At 39.4% G+C, this 23,252-nt stretch overlaps 1 protein-coding gene across 2 annotated transcripts in view; it reads left to right on the top strand.

The window, feature by feature from the left end:
* cfdp1 (craniofacial development protein 1) overlaps positions 1 to 23,252 on the top strand; it is a 211,890-nt gene that overhangs the window by 43,332 nt on the left and 145,306 nt on the right. For both annotated transcript variants that reach the window (XM_073069946.1, XM_073069945.1), the window contains exon 5: positions 18,916 to 19,044. In XM_073069946.1, the coding sequence (XP_072926047.1) occupies positions 18,916 to 19,044 (129 nt within the window). The remainder of the gene's footprint in view (positions 1 to 18,915; positions 19,045 to 23,252) is intronic.

Consider the following 23,252-nt stretch of genomic DNA (forward strand, 5'->3'; position numbering starts at 1 on the left):
TGGGACATATCAGGACTGGTACATTTTAGTCTAATTAAGAGACTGCCCAATTAGCCGAAACATCATGGAAATAGTTAAAAGATATAAAAAATACAAATTACTGTTTAACTGAACAACAATATTTTAGATGAAATACAGAACAATTTAGAAAGTTACCATACCTCAACAGTACTATAAAACTGTCTGTTCATTCTTAATAGTTATCAATGGAGGAATTCATCTGCCATGTTCTTTTGATTGACTGTAAATCAGTGCAGACACCTAGTACAGATAATGGATTGCTTTTATACAGTTCTTTTGATAATTGCATCCTCCAAGTCTTCATTTTCATTGGAACACTCAAGATGATTGTTGATACTTTTAAATTCCTCACAATTCCTAACTTGAAGTAGTGAAATCATTACAGCTTCACTCCCAGTTGGACTGAAAGTTATAAATCTCAAGAACCAAGAACAAGAATCAGACATTTATTTTTCAACATAGTCCCCTCCTACATTTACACACTTAGTCCAGAGGTCATCATCAGTTAATAACTCATCAGGGGTGATTGATGGCTTGTGGCCCAAGGTAGAAGGAAATGAGCTATTAACTTCAAACTTTCTGCATAATCACTCAAAGAGTTGACCTGCATGAATATGTAACAAGAGCTGTATAACTCATCTCTTTCTACCTTTGGCCACAAACTTATCAACCACCCACGCTGTGGACACCACCTGGAGGTCCAAGATCCATATGCTCCATGACCGCTGGACTGAGTGTGCAAATGTAGGAGGGGACTATGTTGAAAAATAAATGTGCTAGGTTTTCTAAAATTGACTCCTTCTACCTTAGGCCACAAACTTATCTATCACCCCTCATAAGACAATAGACAATAGGTGCAGGAGTAGGCTATTCGGCTCTTCGAGCCAGCACCGCCATTCAATGTGATCATGGCTGATCATCCGCAATCAGTACCCCGTACCTGCCTTCTCCCCATATCCTTTGACTCCACTTCTTTAAGAGCTCTAACTCTTTCTTGAATGCATCCAGAGAATTGACCTCCACTGCCTTCTGAAGCAGAGCATTCCATAGATCCACAACTCTCTGGGTGAAAAAGTTTTTCCTCAACTCCATTCTAAATGGCCTACCCCTTATTCTTAAACTGTAGCCTCTGGTTCTGGACTCCCTCAACATCGGGAATATGTTTCCTGCCTCTAGCGCAAGGGTGGGCAAACTTTTTGACTTGTGGGCCACAAAGGGTTCTAAAATTTGACAGGGGGGCCAGACCAGGAGCAGATGGACGGAGTGTTTTGGTAATACACCTCATAAGAGAAAATAAAATCTCATGGGATATGTAGAAAACATGCTTTAATTTCAATTGAAAATGAACAAATGCATTACAACAAAATATCTGTCTTTGAAGTCCCATGGTATTTAGCTATTTATTGAAATGACGTTTAAAACACTGAAAATTAAATGAATAAAATACAGCTTTTTTTAATAGTAACAGTTATTATTTTAAAGCACTGAAAATTCTGTTATCCTTCAAGATATTATCATCATCACTCTCCTCCTGACTGTCTTTATTTCAAAAACGGTAGGAGATGCAGGTCTACTTGTCCTGCTCCTTCTTATTCAATTGTCCCCTGTGCCAAAACTCAACAACGACCAGCACAAGGACAGAACAGTGACAGCGCGCCAGTATGCGGAGCGCGTTATTTGATCTGGAGCGCATTTTTTATTTTGAGAGCGTACGTGCACCTGCGCACTACTCATGTCCATCACTTAACAGAAATGACATGTAACATGTAAGGCTTATTGAAAAAAATATTTTCAAATGCATTTTTTACATAACACAACGAAGAAACTTATTTTTAATTTCAGTGGGAACAGTGTTGTTGGTCTCCCTTTTTAGCCAGCGCATCAAAGTCTGGATTTAGTTTTGTTGTGGCGATTCTCAGGATGGATCTGAGGTGTTGGTCAGTTAACTTGGATCTGTGGCTGGCTTTGTTGATGTTCATGACGCTGAACGCCTGTTCACACAAATAGGTCGAGCCGAACAACGCCAGCATCTTCTGTGCCGTCCTCCGGAGGTTTGGAAACACCTCTTTACCAAGTGAAGCATAAAAGTCATTCAGTTTAAGAGAGTTGAACTTCTCTTTTAAGACAGGGTCAGACTGAAGGTCGATCAGTTCCAGCTGTAGCTCCTCTGGTGCTGTTTCAGGATCTTGTGACAGGGGACAGGCCACCAACTGAAGTGACTTGTCAATTTTTTCAAAATCAGAAAAGCGACGGCAGAATTCTCTGTGCAGCGCATCCAGTGACTCGCTGTATTTTTTCACATTAGCGCCGGCCTCTTCCACCGTGGCTAGTGTGGGAAAATGAGTGAATAACTTATTCAAAATTTGCCTGGAGAAAAAAGCCAGCTTGGATTTAAAGGCTTTCACGTTTGTGTACATGTCATGCACAAACTGATCCTTCCCCTGTAGCTTCACGTTCAGTTCATTCATGTGTGAAAATATATCCACAGCAAACGCAAAGTCACAAAGCCAGCTCTTGTTGCTCAGCTCAGGAAATTCGCCGGCCTTCCTTAGTAACTCCAAAAATGCACCGATCTCCTCTTTGAGCTCCCATACTCGTTGAAACACTTTGCCCAAACTTAACCAGCGGACACGGGAGTGATAAAGTATGTCCTGGTGATCCGCATCAGTTTCCTCCAGGAACGTGATGAACTGACGGTGCTGAAGTCCCCTTGCACGTATAAAGTTGACAAGTTTTACGACAGGATTCACAACATGATTCAGCTGTAATACCGATTTACATAGAGATTCCTGGTGGATGATGCAGTGAAGGAAAATAACATCCTGGTCAGGATTTTCATCTTTCACTTTATTCTGTATTCTCCTCAGCAGGCCGACATTTTTCCCTGTCAAGTTAGGAGATCCATCTGTGGTGACGTTGATAAGTTTACTCCAAGGGAGCTTCATATTTTCGATGACAGCAGACACCCGGTCATACAAGTCCTCTCCCCGTGTTTTTCCTTTCAGAGACTCCATTGTCAAAAACTCCTCCGTTATTTCAAAAGTATTGTTAATGCCTCGGATAAAAATGAGGAGCTGAGCAGTGTCTTTTACATTGTTGCTTTCATCCAGTGCTAATGAATATAACGTGAACGACTCTGCCTTTTTATTTGTCGCTGGTTATATCTTCATCTATCAGTTCCACACGGCGAGTCACAGTCCTGCGTGATAAACTGATTTTTTCAAATTTGTCTTTGCTCTCCGGACACAATACACCTGCTGTCTCCACCATACATTCTTTTAAAAACTCGCCTTCAGACAGAGGCTTGCTGGCCTTTGCTAATTTGAATGACAGCATAAAACTCGCCTTGGTACTTGACTCATGAATGGCAGTTTGACGGTGAAAAAAATTTTGTTGAGCCTGTAAATTAGCTGCCAACCTCTGAGCATTAGCTTCCCGTTCTTTCGTTGACTGGTTGCTAGCATAGTTGGCATGTTTTGTGGCAAAGTGACGGCTGATATTATATTCTTTAAAAACCGCCACAGTCTCTTGGCATATCAGGCATACAGCAGTTGATCGGTGTTCGGTAAAAAGATATTTAGTTGTCCACTCCTTATTAAACACCCGACATTCTCTATCCACTTTTCTTTTCTTAGCTCCACTCATCGTTACAGAAGGGGTGAGAGGTCAAAGAGTAAAGCGCAAATGTGGAATAATACGCTGCACCTCAACAAAGGTCAATGTATATAGAGTGCGTCATCTATTGGGAAAACGCCAGAATTGCGGGGAAAAAACGTTAACAAGGTTTATTAATATAATTTCATCAAGTTCTGCGGGCCGGATTAAAAAGCTTAACGGGCCGCATATGGCCTCCGGGCCGTAGTTTGCCCATGCCTGCTCTAGCGTGTCCAATCAGATATGTTTCAATCAGATCCCCTCTCATCCTTCTAAATTCCAGTGTATACAAGCCCAATCGCTCCAATCTTTCAACATATGACAGTCCCGCCATCCTGGGAATCAACCTCATGAACCTACGCTGCACTCCCTCAATAGCAAGAATGTCCTTCCTCAGATTTGGAAGATTTATATTAAATAGTTAAGAATGTAGTGCAAAAAAATGTAGTGAGGTAGTATTCGTGGATTCATTGTCCATTCAGAAATCTGATCGCAGAGGAGAAGAAGCTGTTCCTGAATCATTAGGTGTGTGCTTCAGGCTCCTGCACCTCCTCCCTGATGTTAGCAATGAGAAGAGGGTATTTCCTCAGTGATGGGAGCCTTAATGATGGATACCACCTTTTTGAGGCATTGCTGCTTGAATGTGTCTTGGTTGTTGCAAAAGTTAGTACCTATGATGGAAGTGATTGAGCTCATAACTTTTTGTAGCTTTTTTCGATCCTTTGCAGTGCCCTCCAGAGGGTGATGTAGCCAATTAGAACGGTACATCTGTAGAAATTTGTGTGTGTCTTTGGTGACATACCAATTTTCCTCAAACTCTTTATGAAACACAGCCACTGTTGTGCCTTCTTTGTAACTGCATCAATATATTGGGCCCAAAGTAGATCCTCGGAGACGTTGACATCCAGGAACTTGAAATTGCTTACTTTTTCCACTTATGATCCCTGTATGAGGACTGGTGTGCGTTCCCTCATCTTACCATTTCTGAAATCCACAATCAATTCTTTGGTCTTACTGACGTTGAGTGCACGGTTGTAGCTGTGACGCTACTCGACTAGCTGATATATCTCACTCCTGTGCACCTTCTTGTCACTATCTGAAGTTCTGCCATCAATAGTTGTGTCATCGGATGGTGTTTTAGCAGTGCCTAGCCATGGGTGTAGAGAGAGTAGAGCGTGGGCTATGCACACATCCCTGAGGTGCACCATTGTTGATTGTCAGCGAGGTGGAGATGTTATTTCTGATCCGCACAGACTGTAGTCTTTCAGTGAAGAAGTTGAGGATCCAGTTGCAGAGGGAGGTACAAAGGCACAGGTTTTGGAGCTTTTTGATCAAACCTGTAGGAATTACTGTGTTATACGCTGAGCCTCACATTAGTTTTGTCCAGGTAATCCAAGGCCGCGTGAAGAGCCAATTATGTTAAAAAATTTTGTAGTATAGTGTAAAGAAGAGTGTAATCCAATAGGTTGGAAATCTTTGATGTGACAAAGGGGCTAAGTATCCTTAAGAAGATGAAGATTAGCAGTCTTGCCAATTTTCTGCTGTGCTTGTGGTAAAAGAACTGTCACAGTGCTGATGGATTGGGAGTTCCATGTTTTGGACTTATTGATTGAAGGACCAGGAATATATTTACAAGACAGGAGAGTCCCCAGCTTGGAGGGAAACCTGGAGGTTGTTATAGATGGATACTTTATTGATCCCAAAGGAAGTTACAGTGTTAGAGTAACATTACAAGTGCATATTAGAAGAGAAGTAGAAAGAATAAAAAATACATTACCACAAGCAGTCCAACAGGAGTGGTCATCACTTCCCCGACTATAGGTTGTCTCATTATAGAGCCTAATGGCGGAGGAAGAGAGTGACCTCGTATAGTGCTCTTTGGCGCAGCGCAGTTGTCTTAGTCTATTACTAAACGTGCTCCTTTGTTCAGCCAAGGTGGCATGCAGAGGGTGAGAAACATTGTCCAGAGTTGTCAGGATTTTCCATAGGGTCCTTTGTTCTACCACAGCCTCTGGTGTGTTCAGATTGACTCCAGAGCCAGTTCATTTCTAATCAGTTCATTGAGCCTGTTGGCATCACCCGTGTTGATGCCATTGCCCCAGCACACCACTGCATAGAAGATTGTGCTGGTGACAACAAACTGGTAGAACATGTGAAGGAGAGTCTCTTCAGGAGGTAGAGGCCACTCTGGCGCTTTAGTTTGATAATAAAGCTGGTGGTGATGCATTGGTCTTGGTGAAGTTGTTCATGTGGGTGAATGTATTTGGTTAACTCCTGACTAATTGTGAGAGCAGGAAATAGACTGTGTAGCCTGTGACTCACACTGAGCAATGTAATGAGAGGGCTGGTCATCATTTCACTTATAAAGTTTCACAAAGCCACAACTATTCACATTGAAAGATTCTTGACATTTTGCAAATTTTAGCCAGACCAGCAAATTTTATAGTAATGCTATTTCTTGTCTCCTGTTCTCAGGAGATTTAAAATGTGCATGTTTTCTGTTCTAGAAATTGTTAGACTTGGAGCTGTCTGGGGCTCAACATTGTCATTCTGAAGCTCACGTCTTTCTCATTTGTCATTGCAGATAGTTGCCTTAGGCTCAATCATGACTAATTGGAATATCCCATGTTTTGTTTAAACTCTGGAAAGTTTGCTTAGCTGTAAGTGGGTCTGTGGGGAGAGGGGAATGATGGAGTAGATGGTGTCTGCCCTTGCAGTTCATTGTTGCTTCGACTTGAAGTCTGGCACAACGTTCTATGGGGAGGACCTCTGGGTATCAGAAGCCAGTCCCAATGCCAGCTATTGAATCCTGCTACCAGTACCTTCCTTGGATCACCCTGCCATGGGTTCAAATTGAATGTTGGTAAATGTCTTTGGTATCCAAAACAACTCAGACATGATAGAAAAAGTATAAAGGAAGTTGTTTTTCAAGGCAACCTTAATGAGTTCTTGCACATAATTAGAAACAACTGAGTATATTTTAATCACATAAAAAGGGAGCTTTACTTGAGTTTACAGATTTCTCCTTAGTTGCTGGGCTGCTGAAGATGCTAGGTTATATTGGTTCAGGCTTAACTGGCTGTTTTTCATTGTGAAAGGTGGAAGTTTGAAGCAATTTGGGTTTCCCATGAGTCCTGAGCTTTCTGCTGGTTAAGCGTAAATACTGCCAGATCAGAGTGAAACTCTGGACGTTTGGAGAAGACTGGAACTGTTACCTTTCACAAGAAATGCTTCCTGACGTATTTAATGATTAAAGATTAGGATTATTTGTCACACGTACATTGAAACATGCAGTGAAATACATCATTTTGTACCAAGTTAAATCAGCGGTGATTGTGCTGAACAAGTGTCACAATGTTTCAGGAACCAACATAGCATGTCTATAACTTACTACTAACTCTAACCAGTACATGTTTGCAATGTGGGAGGAAATCAGAGCAATCGGAGAAAACTCACTTGGTCACGGGGAGAACCTACTCCTTACGGATAGTGGTTGGAGTCGAACCACGACCTTACAGGGGCGCTGTAAAGTGTAGTGCTAATTGCTCTGCTATCCTGCTGCCCCAGTTGGCATTAGTAGAACAATTCAGCAAAACTAAGTATCACTTGCCTTTCTTCTCAGTGCTTGGCAATGACTTTAGTGAGTCACTGATGAGAATCTGGCTGTGTATTCTTTTTCTTGATGTGCCTTGAGAATTAGCCAGTACAATTTTGTGCATTTTATTCCTTTGAAGTTTTTCAGTCTTACTATTTCTGACCCCCTTCGCATTATTTCTTGGGATTTTATGGGTTTTGAAAAATTTGACATGCACTCTGAAGGGTGATTAGCTGATGGTTTAGTTAAAATTGAATGCATGCTAGCTTGTCTGCCCAGATCTTATGCAGCACAAAAGTTTGTTGAGCCTTTGTCAAGAGAAAATATACTTCAGGAAATACTAAACTTTTAGCAATGATCTAAGCTTATATGTCCTAATAATAAATTGTAGCAGGCATTAATGTAGTTTTCATGATGTAAGCCATTTTGAAGCTGCATTTTAAAATGAACATTGCCTGTCTTGGTTAGATCTCAATTGATGTGTAATTCCATGAAGTGGGTGCTACTGGCTGTTTGGGTAATGTACAGAAAGAAATTTCTGATGTAAGAGAAATGTTGTTTTGAGGTTGGGAGAGTATTTGCATCAACTGTATTTTAGTTGAGATTTAGTACTGCTGCTGGATGCTAATTTTTTTATTTTCCCAGTTATCAATTTCCCTAGCTTCGCAAACTCTTTCTTACTGCAATGAGTGAATAGGCAGGAAATATGCAGCAATTCCAATTGGATCTAAAGGAGAAGAGTGAATAAAACATTTTCATTAGCTCTCAATTAAAACATTAAATGTTTTCTCATTCAAATGCTGATTGATCCATAGAGCTTTCTTCTTGTTGCAGCCTTCTGTAATATGTGTTTTTTTTATTGTGAATATCCAGAAGGGGTTGATGTATATTAACCAATACGTGTAAAAGTCTGATTTTATATACACTTAATATTTGGAGTAGGAGGGGATATCCCTGTCTAGTGGAGGGTCATAAGGAACGGTCAATTTTTTCATTTCTCCTTGAAGTCAACATTGTTTTCCTCTACTCCTTTGGGAACAATGTTCTGCTGCTGTCCTTTATTTGGATCAGTTGCATCCTTTTTTTGTGTGGTAAGCATAATTATTATGGGCATGTTATTTCCTCAATGTCCAAGCATCTTGTGATTTTTTGTCTCTGGAAGTTTTCCTCAAGCACTTACGCCTATCGGGAGTTATGAGTCCTGTACATCCTGCTATTTACAGGAACAAGTGGTCATCTCCTTTGTCTGACTTATTTAAACTAAGGCAAACATCATATTTAGTTCCAACAGTGAGGGCTTTTTTTGTCAGAAAAAAAAAAGGAAATTGTTACACATTTTATTTCTGTGATGGAGAAGCAAAACAAAAATTGTGGATAGTGAACTTGTGAAATAAAAGCAGAAAATGCTGGAAATGGGACAGTGGCTCAGCAAGTGGGACGGCATCAAAGGAAATAGAAACCATTAATACTTCTCCACAGATGCTGCTTGATCTGATAAGTATTTCTAGCATTTTGTATTTATATTTTACATCTCAATCTGTTTAATTCAGTCTTTGTGCTTTATTTTTTGCCATCATCTGAGACAATAGTCCAATTATTGGCTAATCATCAGTTTAAAGTAATTAGCTTACACTGATTGGAGAAGGGAAATATAAGTGTTCAGAGCTATCTGTCGTCTTTTTTTCATCCTATTTCCAAATCTGTTGTACTTACCAAATGTTACACATATTGTTTTATAAAATATTTTGAATCAAACTTGTGCTTGAGATAATACCATCTGCTTACATTGAGGGAACTTATTCAATTTTTTTTGAGCATTTGTTCATTAGGCAAACCCACATACACTAAATCCTACTCTGACTCGTTTCATTCTCCCCACATTTCCACGAACTACTCCTATTTCTACCACTCACCTGCATAATTTACAGTGGCAAAATAACTATCAACCTGCCCATTTCTGGGGTGTGGGAGCAAACTCTAGCTTCCAGAAGAAGTCCACGTGGTCTGAGGGAAAGCATATGAACTCCGTACAAAAATAGTGAAGGTCAAGTTGAATCTGAGTTGTGAGGCAGCAGTTCTGCCAACTGCAATACTCTGCCATGCTTGTGGACTTTCTAAACTTATTGTATGTGTGAGATCCAGCTTCTGTTCTCGTGGTCCTGTTCTTACTACATGAATTTCACCTAGGTTACTGTTGTCATTAATGATTCTTTCTCCCTAGATGCTATAATTTTCTCTCCCCTTTACACTCAAACCCTATTTCGAATCTTCCAGCATCTTTGTCAGATTAGTCCGTCCTTGACTGCTGTGCCCTGTCAATCTACCAACCAACATCCAGCCTTCCTTTCTTCCCAACTCCCTCAAAGCATAATCTCCACCTAAATTAAATCTGCTGCTTTTTTCGGACCAGACACTTATATCCAAGCAAAATACTGAAAATGCCATTATGTGACTTTCATTTCAGTCCGTGACCTTGGTAAACTACCTCACTTCAGCTGTCTTGCCCTGTATGCAGGCTTTGATCAAGTTGGCTTTATCAGTTTCCAATACTTTCCGTCTATTGGCTGAAGGTATCGGCTTCACTGATTCTTTGTGCCTCCAACTGATGCTTTGCTGTGGACAGAAAATCCTGCTGCATTATTTACAGAATTGTTTCCAGTTCCTAGGTATTCTATCCACTCGTGTGTGTGTTTCTTTTCCCTGCCTTTATCTATGGTGTTATGTAGATGGCATGTTTAGCTGTAGCAGTATAGTATCCCTAAGTTCTGGACTGAATCATCTTCATAGATGAGACATTGTTTCTAAAGACATTTGTGATATAGTAAGAAGTCGGACTGAGAACATGACAGTGTTCAGAACCTCTGTACACGAGACAAGAAATGCCAGGCTGACAAGTTTTGAAGTGCATTTGTAGTTCCCTTGTGAATATCAAGATTGAAGGAAATCCCCTGGGGACACAGGTGGAGATGTAAGTGAAATCATTGATCAATCCTAAGGTCTCAGAATACTGGGTTAGGTTACATAACTCATAAATAATGTAATAGATTCATATGACTGTGATATTTCTCATGAAATCTATCAGAGCCAGCTGAAGCAATGAGGAAGAGTTATTAAGTTTGAGATGCAATCTTTTAATGGTGAATTCGATATACTTCCTACAGATGCAACCGTCATGTCTATGTTTTTTAGCTTGGCAAGTTAGCTAAAAGAAAATCAGTGGCTAAATGTGGTAACAAAATATATAGGAACTGTGCTAAGAATTTACTCCAGGATGGGTATAGTCCACTTGTTAGACAGCTGGAGTCTTGTTTATGTGACACCTCAGTCTGGTGTGTACGTGGAAAGGATGGATTTAAACAAATCTTCAAGTAAAACATCTGCTTGTTTAAAAGAATGTATTAAAACAGCATTTGAAATTGAAGCTAAAATTCACTGTATCTTTCTTTATAATTGGAATATGTTGCATTTCTCAGAACTCTGCAAGCTCATTAACTGAATTCCTGCACTTTTCTGTTGGAGTTATGCTGGGATCCTGGTAAGACTATGCTTGAGATATTGCCTGCTTTATTTACTGAGTTGTTTTCAGTTTCTAAGTATTGCTGCTATCCTCTGATGTGAACATTTCTGCTATCATTTACTACTTTGTTCAAAAAAGAATGAAGAAAGAAACCAGGGAACTGTGGGTCAGTTCACTGATCATCTGTCATAGGGAAGCTCTTCAGTGCTGTTATTAAAAGATGTTATAGCAAATTGTTGAGAAAATTTCAAGATAATGAGGTAAAGTCTGATTTTGTGAAAGGGAAGTTGGATTTCTCCAATTTCTAGTTCTTTAAATACGGAATGTGCTGTGGATTGTACTGAATTTCCAGAAGTTTTTTGTTAAGTACAGCACCAAAGATTATTGCAGAAAATAAAAAGATTTTTATGTTGGAAGCAACATATTGGCTTGGATAGAATTCGGCTGGCTAACAAGAAATAGAAAGTAGGCAACAATTTTATATTCTGTTTGGCAAGATTTTAACGAATGGTATGTCCGAAGGGTCAGTGTTGAAGCTTCATCTTTTTATAAATTGCATTAGGATTTGGATGAAGGCATGAAGGATATGGTTGTTATATTTGTTGGTGACACAAAGATTACTAGGAGAGTAAGGTGTAAAGAGGATATAAGGGGTTATGATAGGAAAAGCAATATACACAAAGTGCTGGATGAACTCAGCAAGTCGGGCAGCATCAATGGAGAAGAGTACTGTTGATGTTTCGGGCTAAGATCCTTCAGCAGGACTGGAGAAAAAAAGATGAGTAGATTACTGGAGAAACATCAACTGTACTCTTTTCCATAGATGCTGTCTGGCCTGCTGAGTTCTTCCAGGTTTTGTGGGTGTTGCTTGGATTTCCAGCATCCACAGATTTTCTTTTTTTTTGTGATTAGATAGGAAAATGTATGAAATAATGTTTGCAATTGATGAGAAATAACAAAACTCTGAGATGCACATGTCATGGTGCATGATGTATGTGCATAGTAACCTCGTACAATTAAGAAAGACCATTAATAAAGGGGAATTGAATATTAAGAGAGGTTATGCTTCACTTTTACAGGGTGTTGGAAATACTCTATACACTATTGGTCTTACTTCTATGCTGTATAACCATAACTGTAGTTGTCTGTCTTTCCAATTCCACTTCCAGTGCTGCTTGCTAGTGGACGAGAATTATTGAATGTTTTTGAGGCAAAATTAAATTCTTGGTAACCAAAGGAGTGAAAATTACCGTACTGCCGGTTGATGGAAAGAAGAGTTGAGCTATCAGATCAGCCATAATGTTACAAATGGCAGGCAGGCTTGACACAATTTACTATTTTTCTTTGTATGTGCTCTTTATATTTGCAAATTTTTTTTAAAATTGTGAGATGTATGTATATCTTAATTTATTTGTTCTGCTTAAACAGTTTTATTCTGTTGAAAACTTTTGCCAGAGAGCAGTTATATGAAATTATTTCCCTTGAGTGTATTAAGCATGCATGGAAAGCTGTAATGAGGAGAATTAAAAATATTCATACACATGTTCATAAAACACTGCTCTTACTATATTTTTTTTTAAAAAACATGGCACACTGACTACCAAAATTACTAATCTCAGTAATTAACCATTAAGACGAATGGTGTTCGAACTCTTGCCCATTACATCACCGTCTGTAGACTATTGTTTTTAAGTAGCAGGGATTTCTGTTGAGGCCGATGATGCTAATATTGCACTCTGTTGCAGGTATGACCAATGATGTTTTCAGCTTTGCAATCCGATGACCTTATTTATTACGCCCAGGAGGTTATTCTGGTAACATAAGAGCAAATATTGCTTTGTGTCCTTTACCTCCCTTTCAAAAAAAAATTGTGTATTGCTGCAGGCTACATTCAGCTTCCTGGTAATAAGCCAAGTGTAGAGTGGACAGCTGCCAACGTGATGAAAATATAAAAAGAGTTATCAGCAGTCAGCTGTGGGTAAAATTGAAATTTTTTTTACCAGTTTGGTACATTACAGAAGTATGTTGATACCATAGTATGTATCAAAGCCTCCCCAGCCTCTTCTAAGTGAATATATTTATTATAGTCCAGTAAGCTGGAGGCCATGGTCCTGCACAATACTGTAAATTTAGATTTACTACATGGTTATATTTAATACTTTTGAGGGAATTTCAGCTTATAGTTCCTGAGAGTATAAATAGATTCACTAATATGCTTTACTCAAGTGACAACAAACATGGTGCCTTTGGGCGGCATGGTAGTATGCTTTAGCGACATACTGTCTCTTTACATCTGACTTACCAAGATGCAACACTTCACACTTGCCATTTCTCTGCCCATATATGCTGCTGTCTATTTTGCCAGTTTTCTATGCTATCCACAACAGTACCAATCTTCATATCATCTGAAAACTTACTAAGCCATCTATCTACATTCTCATCCAGGTCATTTATATGTATCATGCACAGCAGAGGTCCCAGTGCAGATTTCTGCGAACACCACTTTCACAGACCTCCAGCTAGATTAAGGCCCTTCGACAGTTACTCTCTGTCTTCTATGGGCGAGCCAGTTCGGAATTCAAACAGCCAATTTACTATTGATCCCATGCAACTTGATCTTCTGGATGAGCCTCCCATGAGGGATCTTGTCAAATGCCTTACTAAATCCACATAGACAACATCCATAGCCTAACCTTCATCAGTCACCCTCATCACCACATTTAAGAGAAATTTGGATAGGTACATGGATGGGGAGGGTTATGGAGGGCTATGGAGGGCTATGGTCTGGTGCAGTTCAATGGGCCTAGGAAAATTCATAGTTTGGTATGGACTAAATGGGCCAAAGGGTCTCTTTCTGTGCTGAGATGTTCTATGACTCTATATTTTGTTTTATCTTCAGCAGTTGTAGATACCTTCGTGATATGAAAAACGTTTCCATTTATTCTGCATTAGAAATTGTTGTTTTTATCTGTTGCTTTGTGCTTTAGTTTACAAAGTTTCATCTGGCATTGCGATTTTAAAAATCAATTGCACAGCAGAGGACTGCTGGTCATGGAAGTATCCCAACTGTGATCCTTTCTTCCAGATGAAAACTTTGAGGGTTATCCTTTGACTGTAACTTATGGTTAACATGGTTGTTAGAGGACTGGCTTATCTGATATCAGAATCATGTTTATTATCTCTGATATGTTGTGAAATGTGTTGCTTTGTGGCAGCAGTACATTTCAAGACATAAAAATTACAATAAGCTACAAAGTAAAATAAATAGTGCAAAAGGCAAATAATGAGTTAGTGTTCATGGATTGTTCAGAAATCTGTTGACAGAGGTGAAGAAGCTGTACTTCAAACATTGAATGTGAGTTTTCAAGCTCCTGTACCACCTTTCCAACGGTAATAACATGAAGAGGACATACCCGGATAGAATGGATCTTTAATAATGGAAGCTGCCTTCATGAGGCACCACGACTTGAAGAGGTTCTCGATGGCAAAGAAGTTTGTATCCATGATGGAACTGTCTGAGTCTACAATCAGCAACCTACTGTGATCCTGTGTATTGTAAGCTCCGTACCGAAATGTGATGCAACCAGTCAGAAAGCTGTCCATACATCTGTAGAAATTTACAAGAGTCTTTGATAAACCAAATCTCCTCAAGCTCCTTTTGAAGTTGAGACTCTGGCATGCCTTCTTTGTGATTGCATCAATATGATAGATCCCCAGAGATGCTGACACCAAGGGACTTGAAACTGCTTACCTTTTCCACTGCTGATCCCTCATGTTCACCAAATTTCCCCTTCCTGAAGTCCACAATCAGTTCCTTTAGTGAGTGCAAGCTGTTGTTGTGACACCACTCAATCAGTTGATCTGTCTCATTCCTTTATGCTTCCTCACCCTCATCCCATCTGAGATTCTGCCGACAACAGTGGTATTTTTAGCATATTTATAGATGGCACTTGAGCCGTGCCTAGCCATGCAGTCATTAGTGTAACGATAATAGAACAGTAGGCTAAGCATGCATCCTTGTGATGTGCCTGTGGTGATTATCATCAAAAGGGATGTTATTACCAATCCACACAGACTGTGGTTTCCTGATGAGGAAGTCGAAAGGATCCACATACAGAAGGAGGTACAGAGACCCAGGTTTTGAAGCTAGTTGATTATTAGGGAGTGGATGATGCTGTTGAACATCAAGCTGTAATTGATAAGTAGTAGCCTGACATGTGTCTCACTGTTGTTTAGGTGTTTTAAACCAGTGAGAGTGCATCCAGTGTACACACCTTGTAGCGATAGGCAGATCGCAACAGGTCCAGGTCTTTGCTCAGGCAGGAGTTTATTCTAGCTATGGTCAACCTCTCAAAGCACTTCATTGCAGTAGATGTGAGTGCTACCAAGTGATAGTTGTTGAGCCGCTCTCCCTGCTCTTCTTGGGCAGTGGTATGATTGATGGCCTTTTGAAGCAGGTGGTGACCTCCAACTGCAGCAGTGAGAGTTAGAAGATGTCCTTAAATAACCCCACACAAATTTTCAGTACCCTGCCAGGGCCAACTTTGGGTCTGATGCCTTTCAAGGGTTCACCTTCTTGAAGGATGCTCTGATATCAGCTTCCAAAACAAAGATCACAGTGTTGCTAGATGCTGTGCGGATTCACACAGATGTAATGTTATTCTCCCCTTTGGACTGTGCTTAATAGATACTGAGTTCATTAGGGAGTGAAGCATCATAGCCATTTATGGTGTTAGGTTTAGTCTTTTATGAAGTAATGGCATCCAAATTCTGACACAGCAGTCATGCATCCAGTTGTGTCTCTAACTTCACATGGAATCTTTGGCTTTCATCTCCATTGATATTGCAACCCAGTAGACCAAATCAAGGTGAGGCTTTGTGTATGTAACAGTGTAGACTAGATCCTTTTGTTAGACCGCATATAATGCTGTCCCTCAATTCTGAAATTAGAAACCTTCTAAAGGTACAATCCCTTGAAGTTTTTCCATATGCAGTATAGTTATTCTTTGTCCCATTTCCTCATTACATGTGGTGAATTCACACCTTTGCTTTCTCAAATGCTAACCTCAGAACTACCTCTTCAGAATGGATATCTTTAGCTTACTGTTAATCAAATAATCTACTGGTTAATCTACTGATGTATTTTGGAGCCAATATATATATGAGCACTTCGAGCACTCAACACGTGTCTTCCACCTCGTGCTGCCGTTGACCATGAAAAGCATCTCCATCTCTCCATGTGGGTTGTGAACTATTTGTATAGTTTATACACCCCAGGATGTCTGCAAAGCCAGCTTGTGTTTGAGGCAACTTAGTGACACTTCTGTCTTTTCATAAATTGTGTCCCAATGTATCACAGAACTGCATGGGTCCAGGTACCTTTTGAAATCTTATTCAAGAGGATAATATAAATAAAATTGTGGGGACAAAGGAACCATTTTATGTATTTCCTTGCAACACACACAAAATGCTGGAGGAGCTCAGCAGGGCAGGCAGCATCACTGGAAAAAAGTACAGTTGACATTTCGGGCTGAGACCCTTTGGCAAGGCTGGAGTAAAGAAGCTGAGGAGTAGATTTAAAAGGTGGAGGGAGGGGAGGGAGAACCACAAGATAATAGGTGAAACCTAAAGGGGGAGGGATAAAGTAAAGAGCTAGGAAGTTGATTGGTGAAAGAGATACAGGGCTGGAAAAGGGGGAGTCTGATAGAAGAGTACAAAGTCCATGGAAGAAAGGAGGGGAGGAGCACCAGAGGGAGGCAACAGGCAGGTGAGGAGATAAGGTGAGAGAGGGAGAAGGGGATGGGGAATGGTGAAGGAGGTGGGGTGGGGCATTACTGGAAGTTCAAGAAGTCGATGTTCATGCCATCAGGTTGGAGGCTACCCAGGCAGAATATAAGATGATGTTCCTCCAACCTGAGAGTGGTCTCATCACAACAGTAATTTCCTTCTTCTCCTGCCTTCTCCCTAATTTATCTTTGTTTATAATCACTGCTACTCTGACAGAACTTAGTACATTCAAACTTGAACTCAATAATCGGTTTGGTATTTTCCCTTATTTTTCTTAAAATGCCAATTCAAATACAAAAATGTAATTATACTGCAACAAAAACTGTTCTCTCCTCCTCCTCCTCCTCCATCGCCATCATATATTGCAATGCACATCGGGAATATTGGCTGTTTGCTCTACTTGCCTCTCAGTATTCTTCAATGAACAGACCTGAGTGTCTGGAAACCAGTACTGTACTGCTAGTGAGAAATACCAGGGTTTATAATGAATACCGATGACTGGAAGTGAGTTTCTTTTCCAAACGTTATGCACCTGACCAAGGATCTCAGTGAAACTGGTTCTTTTTATCACTTTAATTTGTAGATTGTTTGTTTAGTTTTATCCGTCATTGTCTTTGTTTCTATTTAGCTATTTTCCTTTTCCTTGTTCCAAATGCAGTTTGAGGAAGAAAGCTTCATAAACAAAACTATGCTTTAAGAAGTAAAAATATAATAGACTTTTAAACCTCTGTGATTCAATAACAATAATAGATATGTAATCCAGGAAGGATTATAATTGAGTCAGGCAGCTTGACTGGAATACTCAACCTGCAATTTTGTGTCTCAGTCAAGCTGTGTTTTCTCAATTACAACTTTCCTTGTACTCCCGCTAGTCCATTATTGCTTAATTATCATTTTGCTTGCTTTTTAAAAAACATTATGTTAATTTTACTTCAATGTCATTAACCCTTCTGAGAGAAATGGGAACATAAATAATGGATGGAGCCAGTTTAATACTACAAATTATTCAGAGCTATTGTTTTCTTGTTTCATGATCCTTTGCATGGCAGCTTCCAAAATTCAAGTCTAAATATGTGAAGCACTCATGCAGGGGAAAAAGGCAATCAATAAAATTTTTGAAATTTTAAAAGATTATCAGAAGGAAGAATTAACTGTATGGTGATATTTAAAAATCCACTCGTTAGATTCTGAATGCATTCCAAAGGCATATTATAAGTGATGTTGACATTTAAAGGTCAAAATAAAATTTAGATGGTTTACAAAAATGCATTTGAAATTAGGCCTGCCAGTGGTGTTCCGCATAAGTCAATGACTAGTGTTCTCTTCCCCTGTGTTTGTTGCGTATAGATATTAACACGATGGCTTACAAACATCAGGACTGACAAAGGTCCTGATGCAGGGTCTCTTCTGTCTCTTGCTTTCACAGTTGGTCAAGCAATATCTGAGTTCCTCCTGTAGTTTGTTTTTTAATTACAGATAATGGATGGAACAAGTAAATTAGTAGCCAAGAAAAACTGTGTTTCTATTGATGCACGTCAGTGCAGCGACTTTACAGTGGACATGGATGAAAACTGAGAACTGTGCCATACAGTTGTAGATAATGTAAAGGATCTGGGATGCTGAGGAACAATGCTGATATAGTGAATTAAATGCTCACATCTGAGAACTCCAGCAAGAATGCTGATGAGTTGGGCAAGATGTTTTTATGCTGTTATGATGCAGTTTAGTTGCAGGTGTGAGCTACTTTGCTCCTCCATCTAAAATAATCAAAGATGGTAATGATTGCAATCTGCATTCACTTGGTAACCTTTCACTCCTGTCATCTTGAAATATTTTACTATCTCCTCCTTAAAGATATTCAAAGACTCTCTTCCTCAAAGGGTGGTGGAAACAGAATTACAGAGGCTCTGGAGGGGGGGGGGAAGTTTTGCTACATCTTAAATGGGTAACCCTTTATTTTAAAGCTGCAGCCCAAAGTGGTGGCTTCTCCAAATCCTCTTCACAATCTGAAGGTTGTGCATTTCATCCTATTCCTGGTACTCATAGAAAGCAAGTAAAAAAGGATATGTGACCACTAACTTCTTGCTGTTGCTCTGTTCAAATAGGCCACTATGTTTCTCAATACTGCTAATGTTTTAAGTACCTTATGTTAGATATATATTGACTTAGAATGTTCTAAAGTTGTAAAGTTCAATATGAATGTCGCTGTTGTCTTCAGTTTTAACCTAGACTGGAGGTTAGTCTATACTTTGTTATTTTAATGAATAATGTTATATAATGTGCAACCTGTTTTGAGATATTCTTATTTCTTGTTTTTGATTAAGGCTATTTATTTTTTTAGGATAACTAAAGAAGTGGATGCTGCTTCCAAAGAAGCAAAAAACTTTTTGCAAAAGCAGAATAATGTGGAGGAGAAATGTTCTTCTACTACACCAGTGTCCGTGGCAACCGGAGCCCCTACAGGCTCAGGGTAAGTACTGATTTTCATGACTAAGTGCCATCATCATGAATGTGTTCTGAAAATATACTGGTTATTCATAAATATTTTGCATGGGAAATTCAAGGCTTTTCTTTAAAGGAAATCCGCAGTCTAGCACTGTGGGTTAGTTGTTAATGTAGAAATGCAATCTTAAATCCTTTAAGTTTGGTCATGCTGAAAGGCTGATCAAATTTCAAATATGTTTCTCATATCTGAAAGCAATTCTGAGATATGTAGTGTGAAATCTCGGAGGTTAATATTGTACCTAGTTACTTTATAGGAAGTGGATGAACACCTTGGCTGTTGGTAGCACTGGATACGTTGCTTTGACATTCATGGCTGCAGTATGTACCATCCCTAATGTGCCAAGCGCATTTCAGACTTGTGACTTCCTATCATCCAGAAAGACCTAGACAGCAGTTGCTTTGGAAAATCAGAACCGTGACATCCTGGATTACAAAGATATTGATGATACTTTGTTGGTGGGTCAAAATCTTGGAACTTTGTACCATGTGGTGTGAGCCATAGAGTAATATAGCTTCAAGTCACGCACTGCAGTGGTTCATGAGGCTGCAGCTTCATGCGGTTTCACATAAGAAGTTTAATTGTGGATTTGAATCTATCACAAGTTCACTGGAAAATCAGTCTGCCACAAACAGAATTTGTCAGATTATTAAATGGCTGTAGATAGTAGATCTTGTATTGACAATCTCAGATTGGATCACTGCTCAAGTTAGTCCAAATTTACCTCCAAAATATTTAATTTAATCTGTAGCCTGTAATACAAGTAGGGAAATGTTAAAGCTGGTAAGTTTGGATGTTAATGACCAATATTTCTCGGTTTTGTTGTTCTCTCATATTAATAATCTTGCCACTTGGAGCAATACAACAAAGGATGAGTCATGTTGGGAGGGGCAACATTGAATCCTCATTGAGTTAGTGCCATCAAACTAATTTCTTGACACCCTAGAAATATCAATTTGTTTTGAGCAACATCAGCATTAGCAGAATAATAATTAATTTCACCTTAAGCTGTTGGTCATTTTCTTTTCTGAAAATGAAATAGGAGCAGGAATAGGCCAGATGTTCCATTAAGACAGTTCAATTATTCAGTAGGATCATGACTGATCATCCAAATGGACTAAATACTTTTCTATTTTATCCCTATATCCTTTCCTTTATTATTCATAGGAGCGTACTCAAAATGGAGGTAGAGAATTCTGAAGATTCACAACTGTTCAATTGAAGATATTTCTCTTTTGTTTTTTCCTTAAAATTTCTGGTCTGCTTTTAGTGAATGAGAGAGAATTTGAGAAGACTAGGGAAAAGTAATTAATATGACAAGTATGAGGCAGCAAGTGGTTGCGTTTTAGCAAGTGTCTCTCGAAGTTTGCACTAACTTAAAATGTAAAACAAAATAACTGATACCGTAGACCAGAATTCTATTAAATACTGCAGGTTCTGAGTTGAGTGGCTCAATAAGTGCATAACTTAAGGTGGGGTGGGTGATATGTTGTGGGATCTGGTGAGACCAATGTGATTCACAGCATCCACATCTGCAATAAGAGATTGCTGCTTGAGGAACTCGATCGATAAGCTGGAGTTCAAACAGTGGTATACGTCAGGAAGGGACACTTGTATGAGTCTCACCATTCAGATAATGTTACTATAGATTTTGTCAGTGGTGAGGGAAGAAAAGTTTGACTGCGAGTGAGATGGGTAGGGGTTCCATTCATTACCATTGGAGGTGGGGAAACATATATACTGGAAATCTGAAATGAAAACAAACTATTTGAAATACTTAGCAGGTCAGGCAGTGTTTCTGGATAGACAAAAAAAGAATTAACATTTTAGTCTGAGACTCCTCATCAGAACTGGGAAAGAGAGAAAGCAACTTAATTTCTAGAGGTGAGGTTGTGGGTAGGGATGGTAGAACAATTAGAGTACCTCGGATGGGGTGAGTCCAAATGGATTAATGTGGCACTTGGAAGCACATTACTTCTGGTTGTGCGCCTCCTCAGTTCTCCAGACTGCACCCCCTCTGACTTGTCTCTCTGTGCCTCCTGAAATTTTTCAACAGAGCAAACTTGGGAAGCAATAGCTCATCTTTTGTCTGGACGCATTACAATTTTCAGGATTCTATATTGAATTCTTCAACTTTTGTTATGTGTTCTTTCATTTCATCTATGTATTAGCAGAAAAACCATTTCTGACAGTAATCCATCTGTGATTTTGGCTCCGTGTTTCCTTTTCCATTAGGATATCTTGGTCATGTCCCACAGCCTTTCTGTTTCAATTGCATAAGAAAGTCAAGGATGCATCATCCTCGTCTAGCAGCCAAATGTAATGTGGAAACTGGTTTGAGGATTCAGTGGATGAAACACTCTAAGTTACAAAAACTATGACACTGAACATTCAGTAATACTTCAAACTCAACAGGTACTTTGTTAAGTATCTCCAAGTTACACAACTGCAAAACTAAACAATCAACAAACAGATACTTAGCTAATTGTGCACGTGGACCTCTGATATCTGCAGCATACTTTTTCCCAACACCGGTTTCAACCTCACTGTGAAGAAGAGCCCCTGGAGACGTTGGAAAAGAGAGCAAGTTTCTTGCACCTCCTATTCCTACATCCCTGAGGCACCTGGAACCAGAAACTGGTGTTGTGGTGCACAAAGCAACCAATGGGAAAGAGCTGCTCTATCCCTCGAACAAACTAATCAATGACCAGCACGGTGGATGCAGCTTTCAACCAGCAAGTAAACTAACCCTTCACATTACCCCTAATTAGTGCATCCGATCTGACCCTGACTGTGAACAAATATCCTGCATCTGTCCTCTTGCTTGATGATACTTGGAGTATCGCAGTAATAGAAAATCAGAGGGTAAAAGAGAAGGAGATTTTTTAAACAAAAATCATTATCACTGGGGGTGGGGGGGGGGAAGGTCCCTTTTGTTCTTGTGCTCTTTGAATAGTTAGTGAAAACTTTTCATAGCATCAGCCTCTCGAGCACTTAATGATTTCATGAGACCAAAGAATTAAACGGTCGTTTTTACTTCTAGTTTAATGGTAGACAAAATAACTTGTTAGACCGTAGATAATGCACCTGAAATTCTTGTTTCAGTGACACTAAGGAGAAAATTGGGTACTGGCTGAAGTTCAATGAAGAATTACGTTCTCCTCCTTGAATTAGGCTTGTGGGGAAAAAATTGGGATAAATATGAACTTGATTAGTTATTATGTTTGCCTCTTGCGTTTGTTCCTCCCACATCCCTTTCCTCCATCTGAGGACACTGCAGATTTTGTTAATGGAACAGCGTGGGTGGGAAGCTCAGCCCAGTAACAGTGAAAACCTGTATGATGTGTTAACTTAAACTGGGAATACTGTTTTTAAAGTTGTGCTACAAAAATGACACGCTGGTATTTAATAGACCAGTCAAAAAGTAGAAGTTGGGAACTTCATAGTGAAAGTTACACTGTAAGAAAAGAAAAATACTGAAACCAGGATTGCATGTTCCTTTAGGCTTCATGGTAGCCCATGATCTGGCTCATGATTTTATATTTATATTTACCCTACTATTCCATCCATTCTAGAAAGCAAGTTAGGTAGTAGCTTTGCTATTACTAACATCAAAGCTAACTGAATAAACCCACTAGTGCAGTGGGAAACTGTTCTAGCAGCTTAAGATAGTTTACTAAATGTTAAACATGTTAGGACTTTTTAAAAAAAAACTCTTTTAAAAATATTTTTGAACTGTATTTTTAAGTTAATACAAATGCTGAATTGCAGGTGTTAACCTGAAACCTTTCTGCAGACCCGCTCTGGTCTGCAAGTGTGTTGATGTGGAAATTTGTTACTACCCTCTAAAATTGTGACATCCATTACTCATCAGTGGGGCATGCTACATCATTTTTATTGGATGAAGCATTAGTACTTTGATTTGTGTTTCTTTTGAATTAAGCTTTCTAGCCACTAATTGGAACTGTTTTAAAGCAGTCTTTGAATTGCTTGCCAAACCAAGAGTCCAAGTTTCTATCTTTGCAGGTGTTACTTGGTACGGGCATTTTGTAGCAATAGTTATGTCTCTTTGCAGCAAAGTGGTTCTGAGTATCAGATAGCCAAAGTGAGATCATTGCTTGGCTGTAATCGGTAATTATGTTTCTTAGCACGGTCAACACAGGCTCTTTTGTAGT

The sequence above is a fragment of the Hemitrygon akajei genome, chromosome 17 (genome assembly GCF_048418815.1).
Source record: "Hemitrygon akajei chromosome 17, sHemAka1.3, whole genome shotgun sequence".
NCBI lineage: Eukaryota > Metazoa > Chordata > Chondrichthyes > Myliobatiformes > Dasyatidae > Hemitrygon > Hemitrygon akajei.